Source organism: Ostrea edulis, chromosome 4 (assembly GCF_947568905.1).
Source record: "Ostrea edulis chromosome 4, xbOstEdul1.1, whole genome shotgun sequence".
Taxonomy (NCBI): Eukaryota; Metazoa; Mollusca; class Bivalvia; order Ostreida; family Ostreidae; genus Ostrea; species Ostrea edulis.
Genome location: NC_079167.1, coordinates 74,528,509 through 74,550,253, shown reverse-complemented (window position 1 = coordinate 74,550,253; position 21,745 = coordinate 74,528,509). Strand labels below are relative to the sequence as shown.

The following is a 21,745-nucleotide window of genomic DNA, read 5'->3' as shown; positions in this document are numbered from 1 at the left end:
AACTTACCAATAACGGTCTTCAGCACTCCTACTTGTTCAAAAACGACCAGTGCAATTGCACTTAGGTGACTGGGCAATCAATCAATCACCGTGATTCACCTAAAAAAGGACAAGTTCATTAATTATTGACCTTTGGTCATCTTTAGCAAAGCTTCTTCATCACTGTCACCAGGTAATGGCATACGACTCTGGGCTACAGAGAAACCACACACACAAAAAGGGCTGGATATCTAGTTTAAATATCCGTGATTCAGTGAAGTCAGTCAAACATGAATTACATTCAAAATATCACGATGTTCTAAATTATGAACCTAGTATTACAAGTGGAAAGTGGAGTCCTATATCTGTGAAAGATCCATCACACCCAGTGACGAATTTCAAACACTATAAATAGCTCATTGCTGTATTAATATTTTGAGATCATACAATTGAAATTTGGAACAGTTCATGTGTTTCTAATAGATGAGAAATAAATTTGATGTCACGTTGTTCTTTCCATGTAATAATTTTTATAATGCATTCCTTCTGTCCTCTACATTTTAGACTCACTAATCCTAAATTCTGTAATAATTTTTCACATAGATTTTAGCAGAACTAGTATGCAATAATTCAGATGTACAGTACATAAGAAAAATAAAAATATTGATTTAATTCCATAAAGATAACAGATACCGTAATTTCAATTTAATTCCTAAATTTGCTCATCTCCATCACATTTAATTACCAAATAAAACTGCATGATCATTTACAAAATAAATTCATAATGTGAATAATACTTTGGAGCCACGCCCCACTCATCTGTGGTTGAAATACACCGTCATACTGCTAAATGTGACAGAATGAAGCTCCTCACCTTCAATAAGCAAGAAACACACATCAAACATTAGTCTAGTGGAATTAATCTTATCTGTGCATGATGGTTCATTTATAGGGATTCTATATTCAGCACTCTCTCCAATACTGCACCTTATGATTTAAGTCAGTTCAACACTGATCCACCAGTAGTGATTTCTGTCTCCTCAAAATGACAAATTACAGAAATTGGCCAAAACAAAATAAATGTTCTAAACATTCAGCAATTTAATCTAAGAGTACTATCACTATGAGATGCTGGTTATATTAATATAATAAATAAATTAATTTAATTTTAATTCTAAACTACAACAGATGAAATTGCATGCATTGTCTCTCTGAAAACTAAATTTTTTTCACAGACAACACAAAAAAACTAGATACATTCATATATATCATAATTTTTTTTCTTCAATATTTATATATTCAGTATGTTGGATTGCAGAGCTGGAAATGGATTCCAGATAATGAAGTCCAATTTCTTTTATCATTTGGCCAAAACTTACAATCTAACAACCCCCCCCCCCCCCCCCCCCCCCCTTAAAACTGCCATTATCAAAACCTTCGAAGGTCAAGAAATTTGCATCATCATCTAGGAAAATTAATTTCTAGACCTGTATGAAAAAAAATGGTTATGAACCTATGTAATGTAAATAAAAATACACCAAAATTATGTAATGTAACAAGGGACGATCTTGTACTGGATGAGCCTCAGGGTTTTGACACAATATGAGCAAATTGGTATATATAGTATAATAGTATTATACTATTGCTCATATTGTGTCAAAACCCTGTGGGATGAGTGATAACCTTCATCACTCAGTTCAAATCACTGTAACCAACATTAGTACTGTACATTAGTAGGTTAGTACTGTACATTAGTAGGTTAGTACTGTACATTAGTAGGTTAGTACTGTACATTAGAAGGTTAGTACTGTACATTAGTAGGTTAGTACTGTACATTAGAAGGTTAGTACTGCACATTAGTTAGTCCGAAATATCTGACGTTTTCCTGGCTTTTTTATGATTTTGATATTTACCGTGCCAGGCACGGACTATACATTATGCTAAAGATGCATTGGAGTTTAAATACTCATCACTTCCAAGGTTAAATAAAGGTGCATTAGAAATTGATTAAGCCAATGTGATTCATAGCTGTGACACATTGCATGCTGTATGTATTAGACCTACTATTTATAAATAGCTGCGAAGTTAGACTAAAGTTAAAAAGTGCTATAGATTCAATGCATGTGACATCTCAATATGTCTGCAAAGTGCTCGTGCGTTGATTGAACTATGGCTACTGTATTTCAATGTTTCATTCTCTTACTTTTACTGACACAATCGATAAAACCTCCACGAAACGACTATCACTGTCACTATGCAGCCTGGCCAGCTTGTCTGAAGTTATTACAAAACTTGTTTTTGTTGTGTATCGTTAAAACCAAAACGGTCGACAAACGTTAATCCGAATTGATAACAAGCAAATAAAGAAATGATTTCAAAAGCATTCGCCTTTTAAAACGCATTGATACTATCATTTACGTAAGAACACTGGTGGGGTTTTCAAAATTGAAATATCATTCAAACATGTAAATACATATGTATTCTAATATTACAAACATATAATAAACTTAATAAACTCATTATTTGAAAGAAAATATCAAAATGATATAAATTATATGAGGCTGCTTCGAAATTGAAATGAAAGCAAATGAAAGTATTTTTTAAACACACAAAAATAATCATCATTTAGAGATTTTGTATGTGCTTTTCATAAGTTTTCAAATTCAAATCTCAGGTCTATCAGGTTATCACTGACAGTTTTAAGGTGGACGCAAGGGGGGGGGGGGGGGGGGGTGGTGGGACAACACCCCCTTAAAATTATGGAGCGCCAAATTAACATAAACTCAACTCAAATAATTGAAGATATCTTCAATTATTTGAAGATATCATCAATTCAATTATTGCTCTCTTTAATTGAATTAATGCGCACATTAAATCAATCACTGCTTTCATCAAATGAATTAATGCGCTCTTCAGTTCAATTATTGCTCTCATCAATTGAATTAATGCGCGCATTAATAATGAGAGCAATAATTGATTTAATGCGCGCATTAATTCTATTATCGTTCTCTTCAATTCAGTTGATGATAGCATCAATTTCGTAGAAATATTGCTCGCAATAATTAATTTAGAGTTCGGTATAAATAATTTGATAATATCTTTAATTATTTACAATGCTTTTGTATAAGGAATTAATGCGCGCATCAATTCTTTTAAAGAGAGCAACAATTCAATTAAAGAGATCATTAATTCAATTGTGGAGATGTTGAATTGAAGATATCTTTAATTATACAGTTGCTCTCTCTAAAAGAATTATTGCTCTCTTCAAATGAATTAAAGATACATTGTATCATTAATTCAATTGAAGAGAGCAATAATTGAATTAATGCACGCATTAAATCAATTATTGCTCTCATTTAATGAATTAATGCGCGCATCAATTCAATCATTGCTCTCATCAATTGATTTAATGCGCGCATTATATCAATTATTGCTCTCTTCATTGAATTGTAGCGTGCATCAATTCAATTGTTGATATCATGAATTCATTTAAAGAGATCATTAATTCAATTAAAGCGCGCATCAATTCAGCTGAAGAATTAATGCTATCATCAATTAAATTAATGCGCGCAATTAATTCAGAATTGAAGATATCATTTAATTATTTGAAGAGATCTTTAATTAAATTGTTGCGCGCATCAAATGAATTGATGATATGTTCAAATAATTGAAGATTTGGCGCTCCGTATAAAATTTTCACATTTCATTTTAGTACGGGGGAATATTGATCAGTGTCACAATTATACCTCAGCACTTTTGTTTCAACAATCTTATTGTAACATTTTTGTTCTGTATTTAATCCAATATTATATTTTTGTTTTAACATCCCACTCGGTGATTTTTCACTCATATGGAGACATCACCCTTGCCAGTGAAGGGCTGCAAAATTTAGGCCTATGCCTTTGAGCAGGGGGTAGGGGTAGGGGATCTCTATTGTGCCACACCTGCTATGACACAGGGCCTTGGTTTAAATTGTGGTCTCTTTTAACTATTCAAAGGTGTTTTTATATGTTTTAAATATTATTATTGTCCTTCTATATTTTAATTTTAACATATTATTGTTTTTATTGTTTACATTTTTAATTCCAGATTTTTGTTCTAATAATCTTATTCTAACAATATTTCTGATTTTATATTTTTGCTTTCATTATTTCATTTGGTTTCTGGAAGTTATTCATAAAATGCTATTATATTGTAATATTATTTTAAAATGTTCCTGTAAAGAGTGATTTTGAAGTGGTAACCCATTTGATCTTTTCAAGATCGACAGGTGGCAATCAAATCACCACTCAGAAGGTGCCGCATACAAACATAGATAAAGCAATATCATGTTGCTTAACGTTCCACTCAAGAATTTTTCAATCATATGGAGACGTTACGATTGTCGATGAAGGGTTGCAAAATTTAGGTCTATGCTCGGCGTTTATGGACTTTGAGCAAAAGGGGATCTTTATCGTGTCACACCTGATGTGACACGGGGCCTCGATTTTTTACGGTTTTCATCAGAAGGACCGCCCCATCTATTCACATCTTACGACCAGCAAGGGGTGCTGGGGACCTATTCTAACCCGGATCCTCACGGTAATATGAGTATATAGTGAGGCGACTGAACAGCTACGTATACGGCAGTCTGCAGACGCCTTAAATATCCAAGGAGCCACTGGTCAGGTACACAGCTACGAGTCCGGACATTAGCCTGCAGGTTACATGTACCTGGCTCCCGTAGACGCAGAACATAGCAGGGACAGGCATTAACAAGTAGACCGCCACTAACGGAGACACGAGGGGGGGGGGGGTATTTGCACTCTTTGTACAATACGAAGAACTGACAAAATCACAAGAAAATTAGCAATTTAAATATAGTATCAACAACCTTGTAAATAAACGTATTTCATAAAATTGGAATGTTAGATATATATATTGATTGAATATTGTTTAAAGTCCCTCTCGTAAATCTTTCACCATATGGAGATGTCACCATTACCGGCGAAAAGCTGCAAAAGTTAGGCCTATGCTTGGCTCTTACGGCTTTTGAGCAGGGAGAGATCTTCATTGTGCCACACCTGCGGCGACACGGGGCATCGGTTTTTGTGGTCTCATCCGAAGGACCGACTCATTTATGTAAGCAAGGGGTACTGAGGACATTTCTAACCCGGATCCCCACGGGTAAAATATATACCGGTATTGAACATTACGTTTGATATGATTACAGGTAGGTAGTCCAAAATTTACCATACATGGGGATCACTCAGGTGTGAAAATCACAAAAGCTAAGGTGTAATAACGATTTCCGAATGTTAGCTAGGTGGGAATAAACCCCTTTAATGATTTTGAATAAGCCTTTGATAGTTTATAGAGACATTTTACATTCATTAGAAACATCTATAGCGGTATCGTTATCAAATCAAAGATGTAACGATGGCGAAAGTATAATGCACCATTTTAAAATGCAATGAAGGGTTTTGAATGACTAATAAATATTGGTTTAGAGCCCGAATATGATTGAACCCTAAATTATTAGTGTCAACGACTGAGAAAATTATATATAAGAATATTTTTTGGTTTATAGTTTGCTCTCCTGAGCTTTGAGTTGCTATTACTATGTCATACCAACAGCTTTTATTCCCCCCCCCCCCCCCCCCCATTCAATCTGTATTGTAAGCTGACCTCAGCAGAGAAGATATTCATCTAATGTATCTAGCTTTCAGAATAGGCTGAAAAACAAACCAAAGTTCACTTCAAATTGTAAAGCTTAAATGCATACACATGTACACGTGGACGTCATTTTGAAGATCGTTTTCGTTATTTCCTCTTACTGTGTCTACAAACTCATTGACAGAAATCGATTGAACATATCAGAGTCCGTGAAGAGTAAGGAGCTGACTCATGATTAATATATCTAAGTGATAAATATTTAAACGAAGTAAATGTTTTCTTGTAAAAAGAATTGTGTGTTTTAATATTTCTAAAAATAAAACGTACTCTATAAAGGTCAAATGTACTGAAAGTATTATAAAGTAAGCCAAGACGGGTACCTGTAAAATGCGAAACGAAATCTGCCGAAACGAAACGAAATCTGCCGAAACGAAACGAAACCTACCGAAAGAAAACAGAATGTAGAATCGAACTGTGTACTCATGATGATAAAAATGGTATCTCAAGTCCCTGTGAAAGTTACCACATATAAATGGAATTCTCTTCCTGTTGATGTTGATGTGGTCTTTCGGGTTGACTGATACATTTTTAAGCGGTCCATCGGTTTGCATCAAACATTGTTGGAAGGAGCCGGTGTCTGAGTAAGTTGAAAGCAGGAAGAGCTCTTAACCTCTTATTTTATCTCTAATTGCTGAGGTGCGAGTACTTTCAATAATGGAAAAAAATAAATAGTAGGCCTATACCATATTATATGAATGTAATTCGGTAAGATATACATACATTATTAAAAATTATTATTGATGGGAAGTAAGTCTAAAGATAACTCTATATATTTGGGGTGTTGCTAAGACGGGGAATTAAAAACTGGACGGAAAACGGAAAATATTTTATGCATTAATATCAGGAGGAGGTCAGCATTTTGTAATAAAAGAGTTCGGTTATACAATATGTTTCGTTTCGGTGGGTTTCGTTTCGTTTCGGTAGTTTTTTAAAAGTATATACTCATGATAAGGTCCCAGGAAAGATGCGCGCTGTTCTGTTTTCATTATAAACTTGTGTTTTATAATGAATAAAATATTTCTCCAACCAGACTAAGGTCAGTATAAGTGTTTTAGATGTTTCCATTACATGAAGCAATGTCCAAACACCTGGTATAATGTAAACAAACCGGAAATAAACAGAGAAAGAAACAGCAAAGGTGCACCGCTAGCGCGACATTGGTGCGTGGAAATATTTGCAACCAGATTTTTCTTTTTTTAAAAACTTGTTTGAATAATTTCACATGAATACTTCGATGCGCGCTATACAATTCAATTGAAGAGAGCAATAATTCAATTATCGCGAGCAATGCTATCATCAATTCAATTAATGCGCACAAGAAGATATCATTAATTATTTGAAGATAGCTTTAATTGAATTGCTGCGCGCATGAAATGAATTAATGATATCTTCAAATACTTAAACATATCTTCAATTATTTGAGTTGCTGTTAACTTGGCGCTCCATGAATTCTAGGGTCAAAGATCACAGACACCGGTTCGAAGCAGGCACAAAACATTCTCAAGAGTGTAGTAAGGAATATACCAGTGTTCAGTATAGGGATAACAAATTAAGTGCATGTATTAGAATACGATGCCCGTGGGCCACACATCTTGATAAAATGATTGAATAAAAACTACTTTCTAAACCTCTGCTCATTCTCGCTTCATGATAACTTTGAGAGAGAAAATTCAATACGTTTGATTGTACACATAGTTTCAATTGCTACCAACAAAATGATAAAACTTCGGTGGAGAAATCTGATTTAAGAAATAAATTTCATTTTTGAAAATGCGTAAGGGTATGAACTGCGACGCTTCAAGTAGTACCCACGAGTGAAGCTTTGCAGTTCATACGCCATGAGTGAAGCTTTGCAGTTCATACGCCATGAGTGAAGCATTGCAGTTCATACGCCCGTGTATATAGTCCTACAGTCTACTTTCATTTCTGTCGAAATTCCCAGCCGTTACAATGGACATACTATATTTATCAAGATTCATACGCACATAATCCGAGATTCCTCTGACTCTTAACCCCGCTTTTATTTTGTGACTTCTGCGGGGGAGAGTCAGAGCGGACTCCATATTGAAAAGTGGGAATTCAGCGACACCAGCTGGTGTCGCTGCTTTACCTACCTCTTACAACTTTATTTCGCGGACCCATCTTCCAAGACGCGAGGATTCAGTTATCGGAAGATTATTCTACAAATACATCATGATTAATACGATGCTATCGCCGTTTAAACGATGGAATTTTGTGTTTACATGTGCTGACGTCATGCGCAAAGAAATCAAATGGCGAGGCGGCGACCTAATTCAAGTGATGCTCCATTTGTCGGTGTTAGGGCCATTTAAACGGCGATAGCATCGTATTAATCATGATCTATTTATAGATTTATCTTCCGTTAACTGGATTCTCACGTCTTGGAAGATAGATCCGCGAAATAAAGTTGTAAGAGGTAGGTAAAGCAGCGACACCAGCTGGTGTCGCTGAATTCCCACTTTTCAATATGGAGTCCGCTCTGACTCTACCCCGCACATGTCAAATATAAAAGCGGGGGTAAGAGTCAGAGGAATCTCGGATTAATACGCACATTGTTCATAACTGCAGCACATCCGTGAGGGAATGGCTATCATTACAATTTGTCAAGATGCCAAAAGCAAAAACATGGGGCATATCAAATCTATAATGAGGAATTATTGCTGTGGTGTTTTTTGGTTTGTTTGTTGGTTGGTTGGTTTTTGTTTTTGTTTTTTGATTTTTTTTTTTAAGAAAAGGTTCATGTCAAAATGAAAATTAAATCCAAATCCAAGCTCGTGATATGTTGGAACCTTTCACATGCAGCCTTCCGCCACTTCTTCTCGCGTAGATCTACAGAAATGAAAATATCAGACAACTTTTTAAGCATTACAATTTTGATGAAGAATGAGATAATACAGAACTCTCTCTCTCTCTCTCTCTCTCTCTCTCTCTCTCTCTCTCTCTCTCTCTCTCTCTGCGGAGAAATGATTTTAATGCATGTATAGAAGAAAATAAGAACAGCATTCCGGTACTGTAAATCATAATTTTTAGGGGGTTTCTTTTCGCCTACACAATAACGAAACAACGAAAACCTAAACTGTAGGGCCAAAATGCAGATGTTTGATCTCAGCCGAAAGGACGAATGATAGAGTGCGGGAAACAAATCCAGCAAACATGATTTTGTTTTAAATCAACTTTTATTCAAATACCATTTTTGTTAGCTGGAAACATATTACATATTTTGTTGAAAAATAAGCAAGTTTCTTTTATCGTCTTCACATTGCGACCTCACCACCCACAGTGATTTAGATTAATGCTTTGTTTTTTGTTTGGTATTACGACCTAAGACAAAGAAACTCGATCACTCCTTTAATGATGACCAATCAGATTAAACGCCAAAAATACACATAATGTCGGAAAAACTGCCAAGAAATGCGTGTCATATTTTCATTCATGCAATCTCTCCACTGACATAAAGCGATTTTCTCCAAATCTTTGCTATCCCACAGCTGGGTATCATAAATCTTCATTCTGAATGACCAAAAATCAATACAACTATATATTTAAAAAGTCACGTGATCTATGATGTTATTTCCGCAGAACTGAGATTTAGCCTTTACGATTTTAAAAAATAACAAAATTATTGAAAAATATTGCATTATGAATTTATAGACTTTTAAACTAGTCTGGAAAAAAAACCCAAAAATGAATTATATTTAATCCATTGAACCTTTGAGATGGTGACAAAAATGGGCGTCACAATCAATAGTCTTAGACGTCACTACGATCGTATGTCACGTGACAGTAGTTCAATAGATATAAAAACCATTAAATATTTATGAAAGTTTTGTGCTAACTGTACCATCAAGTGCTACACAAGGGTTGAACCCCCATTTTCGATATTTCGGCCAAGGAAACCACAACATTTTTGAAAAACTTAACTTAAGGTAAGTTTTTTTTATTTATCAATTCATAATATTTTCCATGTTCTATCTATGTTAACATGCACCTAAATTATTTTTTTATAACATGCTTGTTTAATCTATGTTATCCAGGACAAAATGGCAACAAAAAGCACAACTTTCAGCAAACTGTTCACAAAAACTTTACAAGTTCAAAATCGGGTCGTTTCAACCTCCGCCACGAACCATCAGGCGATCGCCCTAACTGACGTAGCACCCCTCACAGTAAGACCAGAATTAACAAGCTACAAAATCATGTTTCCTTATTTCACATTTCATCTTTTAAGGAGGAATAGCACATTTGAAAAATCTTATTAGAACAACGATGTTTTGAAATTAAAAACTTTTAAATTTACCTTATTTAGTTATAAAGAATAGTAATTTTAGTAGAAAGTTATGCAATTAAAAAACAAATCAAAATATCCGTTAACTCGAATCCATGATCAACAGATCAGCAGTCGACATTTTAAACTATAGAGGTATGTTTGTACCTAGTAGTCAATTAGATTCAAAAGGAATATATTCAAGTATTGCAGATATTTATTTTAATTTGAACAATTATATTCTATTCATAAATAAGTGAATGGGATTGGGTAGCAGGCATATGCTATTTTAGCCCTCTGCAGATATTTCATATTTTCATCTATGTTTCAAAAGGAAGTCAGCCATTATGACGATGTGTTGTTCCTCCTTAACTTACACTACCGCAGTAATCATCTCGTTTGATTAATGTGTCTCTGTAGTACTGAATACATACGAAACGCTATCTAGTGTGGATTGAATTTCATTTTAATCTATGAAAATATATGAAATTGAATTCTGTTTTAAGTATCTTGGATTGATGTACATGTAGTATATAACATAAAAATGAGAGAAATATATCCGGAACACATTTGCCGGATTTCCATACAATTCTAAAACCATTTTCGATTTCCGTGTATATTTCAACAGTGTCCATTAGAAACAATGCTGGGAAGTATGGACCAATTACGAACTCCATTCACATTTCCTGAGAAACCAAAGACACATATTTCGACGCCGTCAGTCAAATCCTTCGACAGCATTCCCGGGCCAAAGGGACTCCCCATCATAGGAACACTCTTTGATTACATGAAGAAAGACGGACTCCGCTTCAACAAACTGTTCGAAGTAAATTGTTCCATACGCGATTGCTTAATCAACGAGAACACGAATAGATCTAATATTAAAGAGATACAGAGAAAAATTTATATTTCCAATGTTTACACCTTCGATATCTTATAACCATTTCCTGATGAATGTGTATGCATCTTGATAAATATAGTACGGTTATTTCAACAGCTGGAAATCTTTCGATAGAAATGAAAGTAAAATATAAAAGAAAAATTTCACTTTTGAAAATACAAGAGGGCATGCACTGCGACGCTTTACGCCAGCATACTTAACATCAACTGCTAATACGCTTCATGAGGTATGCTGGCGTGAAGCCCTCATATATATATTTTTTTTTAAATGAAATTAATTTCTTTATCAACTACCATCAGCAAAGTTATTACTTGGTATGAAGAAATTCTGACTTGATATATCTATCTATAGGCATTCAGACAAAGGTCTCTCCAATATGGACCGGTCTACAAGGAACAAATAGCCAATATGACCACGGTTGTCATCAGCGATCCATCAGAGTACAACAAAATCATACGAGCTGAGGGAAGATACCCCAAAAGACGGGAACTGGACCCCTGGTTCATGTACCGTGAAAAGAAGAAGATGGGCCAAGGCCTTGTTAACTCGTAAATTTTACCTTTTTAAAAAAAGATAAATGTATATATCAAAATGCATGATCAATATCGTTAGATTTGATGGAGTCCCTGGAAGCTGTTGTGCTTTTTCTTACCTTTATCATCAAGTCTTTTCAATGCAGGGGTTTTGAGAAAATAAATTACTACCTCAATTTAAACCCTAGTGCAAGCAATGCGAGATATTCTGTGGTATAGACTGTTTTAATTATCTAAATTATATGAAATTCTTTAAAAAAGGTTTTGTTTGCTTGTATACAGACAAGGTCCTGAGTGGCACAAATATCGTAGTGCAGCATCCAAGAAAATGCTGAAAATGAAAGAAGTTATGGACTACTGCACAAACATGGACAAAGTAGCAGACGACTTCCTCGTACACATCTCCAATATGAGGAACCAGCAAGGCGAAGTTGTTGGCATTGAAAGAGAATGCTTTAAATGGGCCATGGAATGTGAGTATTAACTTGGAGTGTGAATAATAATAATTTTCTCTTCGATCTTCTTTAGAGGTTATTGTTTCTCTCTAAAGATGGAATCCCCAAAATTCATTGTGACCCCCATAGTCCTTGAACTGAGCGAATTTAATCTCGATTTGTGGGGACTCCAAATGTTGACTCTGATAAACATTACAAAGTTTCTTGACAGTGATTTACCAAACACAAAATGATTACTGCTATCCTACTTTATGAAAAGTGTTTTTCTCATATATTCAGCAATGGGCACCTTTCTCTTCGAATCACGATTAGGCTGCTTTGGACCCAATCCACCAATCGAAGCTCAGGACTTCATTCAGAATCTTCAGGGCCTGTTTCACCTTATGCAAGAACTAATGTATAGTCTTCCCATTTACAAAATAGTCCCTACCAAAATGTGGAAGCAGTTTGAAACCTACTGCGACAATGTTTTTCAAATTGGGAGATCATACGTCAACAAGGTATATGTAACAAGAATAAACGGATAATTTTAGATTGATTTAATTTATATCGAAATGTAACTTAACGTAGCAGGTTTGACGTCATAGCTACGACTAAGATATATCAAACAAGGCATCAGTACTGACAGTTTCGTCAATGTGTAGCGAGCCTCGTTCTAAACCAGGTTTAACAAATAATGGGTATTTTTTTTTTTTTTTTTTTTTTTTTTTACTTTTGAGCCAAAATCAACAAGTTTTATTTCAGAAAGCTGCTCAGATTCAAGAAAACCCCACCAAAGAAGGGGAAAAGATGTCATTCATTGAATACATGATGAACCAGGAATCCCTAACTCAAAGCGAGGCTCTATCCACATGTGCTGACTTACTTGTCGGCGCCACAGAAACGGTACCCATCCTACAAGCACCGAAAAGAACTGGATGTTTTCATGGCATTATATATTCAAGAAAATCGCAACGAAATTGAAAAATGTTGACTAGTAACTCTGACAGAGCTGATATATTTCACACCATACTTTCGTCAATGCCCTTTTATTTTAGTATCCTTCCCAGTGTAACTTGAATAGTAAATATGCATATGATACTATGCAATATCCGCTTTTCTATTCTACAGACATCCAATGGAAGTCTATGGGCATTGTATTGTCTAGCCAAAAACCCAAAGATCCAGGAGAAATTATATCAAGAAACAAAACGAGTTTTATCCAAGAACGAACCAATCACACCCGAGAAACTTTCTGAACTGCAGTATGTTAAAGCAGTCATCAAGGAAACATTCAGGTAGTCTATATAAACTCATGTAGACTTTTATGACAGAGATTAAACGTTCAGATATATCTATAAAAATCACGTCGACTGCTTTGGTTGAAAAAAAAGTGAGGATAACGAACAGGGATCATTCTCATCAGTCCCATAAAGACTACAAAAATAAGGAACCCTGGGCACGCCAGAGGTACAATCAAGTGCCTAGGAGGAGTAAGAATCCCTTGTCACCAATGACACCCACCGTGAGTCCTATATCTTGATCAGGTAAACGGAATAATCTATAGTCAAAATTGGTATGTAACGATCGGCCTAACAATTGGTATGAAACACAGCAACATTCGGGTACCATAGGTCTATATAAACTCATGTGGATTCCCCTGACTGAAATATAATTGAACTCAGAACAAAACGTATCCATCTTATCATATCTCTGTAATTTATCCCACCTCTGGTGTGTCCAGGGGTCCGTGTTTGTCCAACTATCTATTTTGTATTGCTTGTAGGAGTTATGAGATTGATCACTGTTCGTTATCTTCACCTTGCATTAAAAGAAGAATAAATGTAGAACAAACATACTGAGTATTACTTTCTAAATGTAACAGGTATAATATTGCTACTCACATGTATTACCAAAACCAATTAGTTCATTTATTTTCAACTTAGACGTGTTTCATACCGATTGTTAAGCCGTTCTTGGCACACTGATTTTCACTACGGATTACTCCGTTTACCTGATCAAGACATAGGGCTCACGGTGGGTATGACCGGTCGACAGGGGATGCTTACTCCTCCTAGGCACCTGATCCCACCTTTGATATGTCCAGGGGTCGTATTTGCCAAACTCATTATATTATATTCCTTATAGGAGTTATGAGATTGATCACTGTTCCTTAGCTTCACCTTTCATACATGAATATAGATACGAGTATATCTACCACAGTTATTACTGAAGTCTTTTAAGAACTTCATTCCTTAAAGGACGAGTCTGGAAGTGAGGCAAAGAATGTCGTTAATGGTTAACCTGAGATTTCTTTAATGGTGTATTAATTCGTATTGGCCACATTATATCAGTGGATTTGAAATGAACGAATTATATATAAATTGTTTTAAGTCCGCAATGAAGTGCCTCATGTACAGCCATTATCTAAATGCATGTTCTAATTAAGGAGGGTGCGCTTTGATCAGATGTATAAAGAATTCCTTTATTCGACAAGTTCCGTCTTAATCAAAATGTCAATATTTACATACACCAATGTTTTACCTGTACTAAAACTAATGTTGTTACAATATGCAATTGTATTGTATTTCTCGATAAAACACTTGTCATAAAAATGGATTTAAGACAATAAAAGCCAGGAGATAATTTATGCAATATAGGTTTCGCCGATGGTGCTTCCATTGTTTTTAATGTCAATCGATTCCTTCATCACCACATACATGTAGTTATCAATTCTAATTCTGAATAAAATCCAATTATTCAGGTTATATCCCCTCACCTTTACAACCAGTAGATATGTGGAGGAGGACTTAGAGGTCGGAGGTTACACTCTTCCTGCCGGGGTATGTAATTACTGCATTCACATTCTGCATTCAAGACATTGAAAGACTGGGGCCACTGCGGGTCAATACAATTTCAAAATTTGCCACAAAAACCTTTGATCAATATCTACGTGTAAGAAAATACGGCCATGTGGGGAGTTTGTTTTATTAACCGACGAAGTAATTCAATGTTTATTTATCTAAGACACCCTCTATCACTGGATTGCCTTCATTATGTCTAAAAGATATACGTGTCACAGATAAGTACACCCGACCTATATCTGATCCGAATATAACGGGAATTGGTTTAACGAATATTATTACCTGTGAAGTTATTCCTCCCTTCGTTCAGTTTAAGAATGGGCCTTTGGTCGTCTGCTATTAGTGATCAGTATGATATTAATTGCAATATCAGATTGTCTCGGTACTGATATCCTTCACATTCAAGTAAATCAACATATCAACAAATGAAAATGAAAGGGCAATATCTTAATTACGATACTTGTATATGGCCCCTTTAGTTTTGCATGAAAAAAAATATTGGGCAATTCTTCATACAGAATTGTTTTCGACATATATCCATCACTTAGATTAACAAAACAACATTAAACGTATGTATGTTTCCCAATGTATGTTCCAGACCCATGTTCAAGCTAACCTGTATGGCATGTTCCGGGACAACCAATTCTTCCCAGAGCCAGAGGTATTTAAACCCGAGAGATGGCTGAAGGAATATCAAATGGACAAAGAACTGAAAGCTCTCTCCAACCTCGTCTGGGGGCATGGCGCCCGAATGTGCATAGGTATGCGTATGATAAATATTAAACTTCCCTTTTCAAAGAAAATGTCAAATAACACATTTGACTTAATAAATATATCTACATGTATTTTACTATAGGAAGGCGATTTGCGGAACAAGAAATGTACATTCTTTTGACAAAGGTCAGTTTATATACATGTATGTATCAAATTTTATAAGAAACTTTGGAATAAGTCCCCTTTCTAAAACAGATAATCAATATTGAAGATAAATGCATTATCCATTTTATTTTGTATCTTACTAATTAGAATATTCAACTGGTATAAAAGATAATAACATTGACGTCAAGTATACTGAAAACATCAAAAACGAAAATTTGCTTTCATGCAGTGAAATTCATAAAGTATTTTCTTATTTCCAGATTGTACAGAATTACCAGGTTGAATACAACCACGGCACAGTGGAACCCGTGTTAAACACAGTGATGAACCCCGACCGTCCTCTTCTGTTTTCGTTCATTCCCAGAGACTGAGGAATGTGTGCAAATCTACTGACAACTGTGATAACCATAGAATGCATTAAAAATACTTTTCTAGACATCAAAATTAAAACTGCCTTTGAACAAAGAATAAAACATGCCCTATGTAGTGTATTTAGTTGTTTGATTACTATTGTAACAAGATGCATTGGTGTAATGTAGATATTGGGAATAATTCAATGAAAAGGTGAAGATAACGAACAGTGATTAATCTCATAACTCCTTGAAGGAATATAAAATAGAGTGTTGGACAAACACGGACTCCTATATATACCAGAGGTGGGATCAGGTGTTTAGAAGGAGTAGGCATCCCCTGTCAACTGGTCACATCCTCTGTGAGCCCTATATCTTGATCAGCTAAACGGAGTAATTCTTAGTCAAAATCAGTATCCAACGAACGGCCTAATAATTGATAAAAAAAACACGTCAGACAGCATTTGATCAAATGACAGGTTGTATTGGTAAACTAGATCGTTAATATGCAGACTATAATGGAATATTGCTACATTAATATGGGAAGTTGACGACGAAAAGCTGAGTTGTTAGTTTGTCATTAACATTTATTTCAATAAAATATCAAAGTACGAAGCAGATTTGGAAGACTGTGGTGTCTTTAATATTTTCTTTCTGTTATCAAGATAGTAAAAATATAAATATCGATAACAAACAGGTACCAATCTCATAACTCCTATAAGCAATACAAAATAGACAGTTGGGCAAACACGGAACCCATAGATTTCTTTCTAAACCTTAAGTTGTGCTTTAATTCCAATCCCGTTTCAATACACTCAGGTTTTCTCTCTCTTTTTTACCTTCTTATAGTACATAATCAGAGTAAAGTATCTATTGAAATGCATTTCAAATCCTCATCAGGAGTGCCACAGATGGTGCATTTTCAATCAACCATTCAATTTTGGATAACGATGCATCAATGTAAGCACACTAGGAAACAATTTGAATTAAACTGGGTCTGTATGAAGATACTTTCATCTTCATTTGACATACTGTATAGTCTTGATGTTCCAGAGAAGATTTTAAACTGGTTCACCTATTCTTATGAAAGTTTCAGCTCTCTTTATTCGCCTCATTCTAAGCCCACGGACTATCATTTGAACAATTGTGAATCTACACTATTTAATGATGATTCTTCTTTTATTTAAGTTCTGTGATTCTAGATCTAGTTATTCAGGTGAAAACTATTTTAAACTACGTTCACCTAATTCTCACTATAGATTGTTTTGACGACCATAGAATTTGCGAAATGCTGACTTTAAACGTGACTGTTGAAACTCCTTTAAAATCTTATCATGCGCAAAAGAAGCTCTTGTGTATTGAATCGGATGAGAAAGATATAGAAACCATATGCAGTAAAATAATGGAATATTGCTACATGAATATGGGAAGTTGACGATGGAGAAGATGAAGTCCTCCCGCTCATCATAAAGATGAATTGTTAGTTTGCCTTCAATGTCTAGTTCCAATAAAATGTTTAAGTATGAAGCAGAATTGGACGGCTTTGTGGTGTCTTTTATTAAGAGTTTATGGGAATATATCAAATCGACATATGAATGAAAATTATTATGTTAATAGATAAAACGTCGTTGATATATCTAAATGTCGCATTGAATGCCACAGCAAGAGATTTTTTTCTTCTCATGTAACAGTTTTTGAATATATTTTACTTCATAAGAATATAAAAACAGGTCAGCTAACAAAGGTGCACAATGTGTGCCCATGGCAATTCCAACATACTGTTGAAAGACCTGATCACCAACGACTACAAAGATATTATCAATGGGGAACTCCAGCATATTTTTTATTTCAACTTCAGAGTACTTGTAAGTGGAACCAGAGTGGTGTTTAACAAAGTTATTTTTTTTTTTGGATGACTGACCAATAGATATAAAAATTTCTCTTTTCCATTTTTGTTGAAGAAGCAACTGTCTATAATGTCAAAAAGCCTAGTCTTTAATTTATCGTGAGGAATGGTCGTGTAAAGTGTTGAAAAAGTCATACGTTTTCATGTTGATTTGAGAAAAGCTTAGCTATTTCAAATTTACTAAAAGTTCTAAAGAATATTTTAGAATCCACGTTTGATTTACATCACTTCTGGTATATGTCGTGGCACAGTACGTTTGAAGTTTCTCCTTCACAGCTGTTGATATTTTCATGAGAAGCAAAGATAGAGGCTTGGTAGAATATCAATTCAGAAATCGTTCATATGACACATAAGTGTGCAAAGAATTGCCTCAATTGGCACGAAACATGTCAAACAGCATTTTACCCAATGACAGCTTGTAAGAGCATTGGCAATCTAATTAAAATTAGCTGTTTTGAATTTGCTACCGCTAAAGTGGTAGCGGATTCAAAACAGCTAATTTTTATTAGATTGGAGTATTGGTAAATTAAGTTGTTATGACCATGAACTTAAACGAAAATGTTGAAACAATCACTTATTTATCTGTGAGTAGTCTGCCTCGATCTAAAAACTGACCATGCGCAGAACAAGTTCTTACATATTGAATCAGTTGAGAAACATAATACCATATACAGGTGATAATGGTTGAATGATTGTTTACGTCCCGTCGAGAATTTTCAACTCATGTTGAAGCTTCACCTGCTGTAGGTTAAGTACCACAAATTTAGACCTATGCTTAGCGCTCAGGGCCGTAGCAGTGAGTGTTCTTTATCGAACCAACGCCTGCCGCGACACGGGAGCTCCGTTTTAAGGTCTGAAAGACCCTAATCTCGGCTCAGATTCGGCTTGGCTGAATATTTGGACTGACGCCTTCACCGAATCCCGGAGCAGTCCTTCATAATTCATGTCTGGAAATTTACTTTCAGCTTCGGCCGGTTCTAGCAATTAATGTGCACTTGGGTGACACTATTGTTCGCTTCAAATAAGTGATTTGACTATTAAACTAACTTTCTATCACTATTGACTTTGCATTGCTTACCGTTTAGGTATAAAAATCCTAAAATGAAAAGTCACTAAATTTTCCGTTTAAATGATGACTTCCATGGCACAATATCTTATCTCCTGAAATTGAAGAGTTCCTATAGTCTGTATTATCTAGTTACTGATACAGTGTATCTCCATATACCGTTTTGTATATCGCTAATTTTTAAAAAAAACACTATTGGAACTCTTTAATTTCAGGAGTTAAAATATTGCGCCATCAAACTCATCATTTGAATCGAAAATTTAGTAATAGTATATTTTATGGAATTTACATACTTAGACGGTAAGTAATGCAGCATTAATAGTGATACAGATTTGGTTTAATAGTCAAGTAACTTATTTGAAGCGAACAGCAGTGCACCTTAATTGCTAGAACCGGCCGAAGCTGAAAGTGAATTTCCAGACATGAATTATGAAGGACTGCTCCGAGATTCGGTGAAGGCGTCAGTCCAAATATTCAGCCAAGCCGATTCTCAGCCGAGATTGTGAAAGACCCGTGATTATCACTTCTAAATGCCGAGCATTTGCCGAAGGGGCAAATTGTCACCACCTATTTTAAAGTCTAAGGTTTGACGCAACCATGACTCGAACTCGTGACCTCCCGGTTACCAAGCGAACTCTCTATCACTGAGCTACCGCGACCGGTTAGGTAATAACAGAATATTGCTACATGAATATGGGAAGTTGACAATGGCGAAGTTGTAGTCATCCTCTTTGTCATAAAGTTGAGTTGTTAGTTTGCCGCTAGCATATATGTTTAATAAATCATCAAAGTATAAAACAGATGTTGAATACTCCGTGATGAGTACGTCGTCGTCAACTTCAGAGTGATTGTGCGTAGAATGAGAGTGGTGTTTAGCAAAATAATTTTTTAAATGATTGATCACAAAATATGAATGAAAGGTGAAGATAACGTACAGTGATCAATCTCATAACTCCTATAAGCAATACAAAATAGATAGTTGGACAAACACGGACCCCTGGACACACAAGAGGTGGGATCAGATGCCTAGGAGGAGTAAGCATATCCCGTCGACCGGTCACACCCGCCATCAGCCCTATATCCGGATCAGGTATACGGATTTTCCCCCATTTTTATTGAAGAAGCAACTTTCTGTGATGTCAGAAACCCTAGTTTTTAATTTATCGTGAGGAATGGTCGTGTTAGAAACTCATAAGTTTTATGTTGTTGATTTCAGAAAAGTTTTGTTAATTTCAAAATTTATTAGAAGTTCTTCAATATGTTTTAAAATCCACATCTGGCATGTGTCGTGGCACAATACGCATTTTCTCCTTCACAGTTGATATTTTCGTGAGGATCAAAGATTAATGCTTTACGTACAAATATTAATCACATTATCTAATTCGTTTCGTCTCGAAAAGTTAACTATATATATATATATATATATATATATATATATATATATAAGCACTGAAAAGGCCACGACACTGTTGGTTATTTAAAACTCAAATTTTCGACGCAACCCGCGACTTTATCAAGAGACATATATTACATAAACAAATATCACACACCACGAAAAAACGACAAGTATCAATAATCTACATTGGTAACAAGAGTGATACACTGTTGTACTGAGTGAGAAAAATGGTTATAATTTCTTTACTGGCCTTGTATCTTCTTAGATCCGACACTTTAAGAAAGTAGGGTGTTGTTGGGTTTTCGTGCTTTTGAAGATAACGCACAGTCTTGGTTCGACGAAAAATGTAAACACCTGTACAACACTTTTCGTCATTTTATGTACATCTTTAATTCTGAGCGTAGCCCGGAAAACAGATGTAATCTGGTTGAAGCTAAAAGTGAATACAAACGTTATGAACGACAGGTCGCATGCTTCTATGTTTAAACTGGTACAACTGATGTCAATTCATAATAGAAAACAACTCTGTAATCTGGGTAAATTTTTTTTAAAAGTGCTTTACTCTTATGATCTAGCCAAACTATCGTCTAATGTATATGCTGGTTTTTGTTGGTTTCTTTTTATGTAAACTTGACTTATAACTCTCTTCATGTATGTCCATCCTCTAATATTCACTCCACTTTTCATACTGTATACATCTATTTTGTTTATACTTTGTAATTGAATATGTACTATGCTGATGAGCCGTAAGGCTTAAAGTCAATAAACAATACAATACCAGAGGTGGGATTAGGTGCCTAGCACAATATATATATATATATATATATATATATATATATATATATAACACAACATCAACACAACACGACATCAACATCTTAATATGTCAACAGCAGCATGGTGTCGCTGTAATGTACAAGAATTATACATGGAATTATCCTAATTATCAACATTTGTTAGAAAATCGCCATTTAATGTCCGCATGCAAATAAAAAAGTAGAATTTGGAATACGATTAAATCAATTCTAGATATTTGAAAGAGAGTCTGAAGGCAGCAAGTCAATATTCAGTTCGCCATTTCCGTTAAAAATAGCCTGAGCATATAGCTAAGTCCTTCCACAAGCACCTGCTCCCCGATAGTTTATTTCATATAATGCAATACATAGACGTAATCACAGAATTCAAGCAGCGTCACTGTTGGTAAACCACGTGACTACTTAAAGATATGAAATGAACACTCAATCTCAGACTCATATTTGCTGCATAGTTCTATTAAAGACCTTGTTAAATTTTGGACAAAAAAATCAAATTTCATGGAAATTTAACAACCCAAGGTATGTTTTTTTTCCCTGCATTTCATTCTCATTCGATGTGCATGTACATATGTTGTATCAGTCTTTAATTGCATATCTCTTTGTGTATATATAAAGAACCAAT

At 35.1% G+C, this 21,745-nt stretch overlaps 2 protein-coding genes across 6 annotated transcripts in view; one reads left to right on the top strand and one right to left on the bottom strand.

Annotated features, from left to right (window-relative positions):
* LOC125668426 (ferric-chelate reductase 1-like) overlaps positions 1 to 2,310 on the bottom strand; it is a 33,110-nt gene extending 30,800 nt beyond the window's left edge. For 2 of the 5 annotated variants that reach the window (XM_048902582.2, XM_048902583.2), the window contains exon 1: positions 8 to 393. The gene's annotated coding sequence lies outside the window, so the exon portion shown is untranslated. Of the gene's footprint in view, positions 1 to 7; positions 410 to 2,182 lie in introns of those variants that run through there. The other 3 variants (XM_048902579.2, XM_048902584.2, XM_056163766.1) reach the window with 3 other exon arrangements.
* A 7,242-nt stretch (positions 2,311 to 9,552) lies between these two features.
* LOC125670614 (cytochrome P450 10-like) lies at positions 9,553 to 16,064 on the top strand. Its single transcript, XM_048905861.2, has 12 exons — positions 9,553 to 9,641; positions 9,750 to 9,881; positions 10,608 to 10,805; positions 11,232 to 11,428; positions 11,696 to 11,886; positions 12,148 to 12,368; positions 12,613 to 12,753; positions 12,979 to 13,145; positions 14,612 to 14,690; positions 15,310 to 15,472; positions 15,568 to 15,611; positions 15,851 to 16,064. The coding sequence occupies exons 2-12, from the start codon at positions 9,756 to 9,758 to the stop codon at positions 15,959 to 15,961; spliced, it is 1,638 nt and encodes a 545-aa protein (XP_048761818.1). The 5' UTR covers positions 9,553 to 9,641; positions 9,750 to 9,755; the 3' UTR covers positions 15,962 to 16,064.
* The last annotated feature ends 5,681 nt before the right edge of the window (positions 16,065 to 21,745 follow it).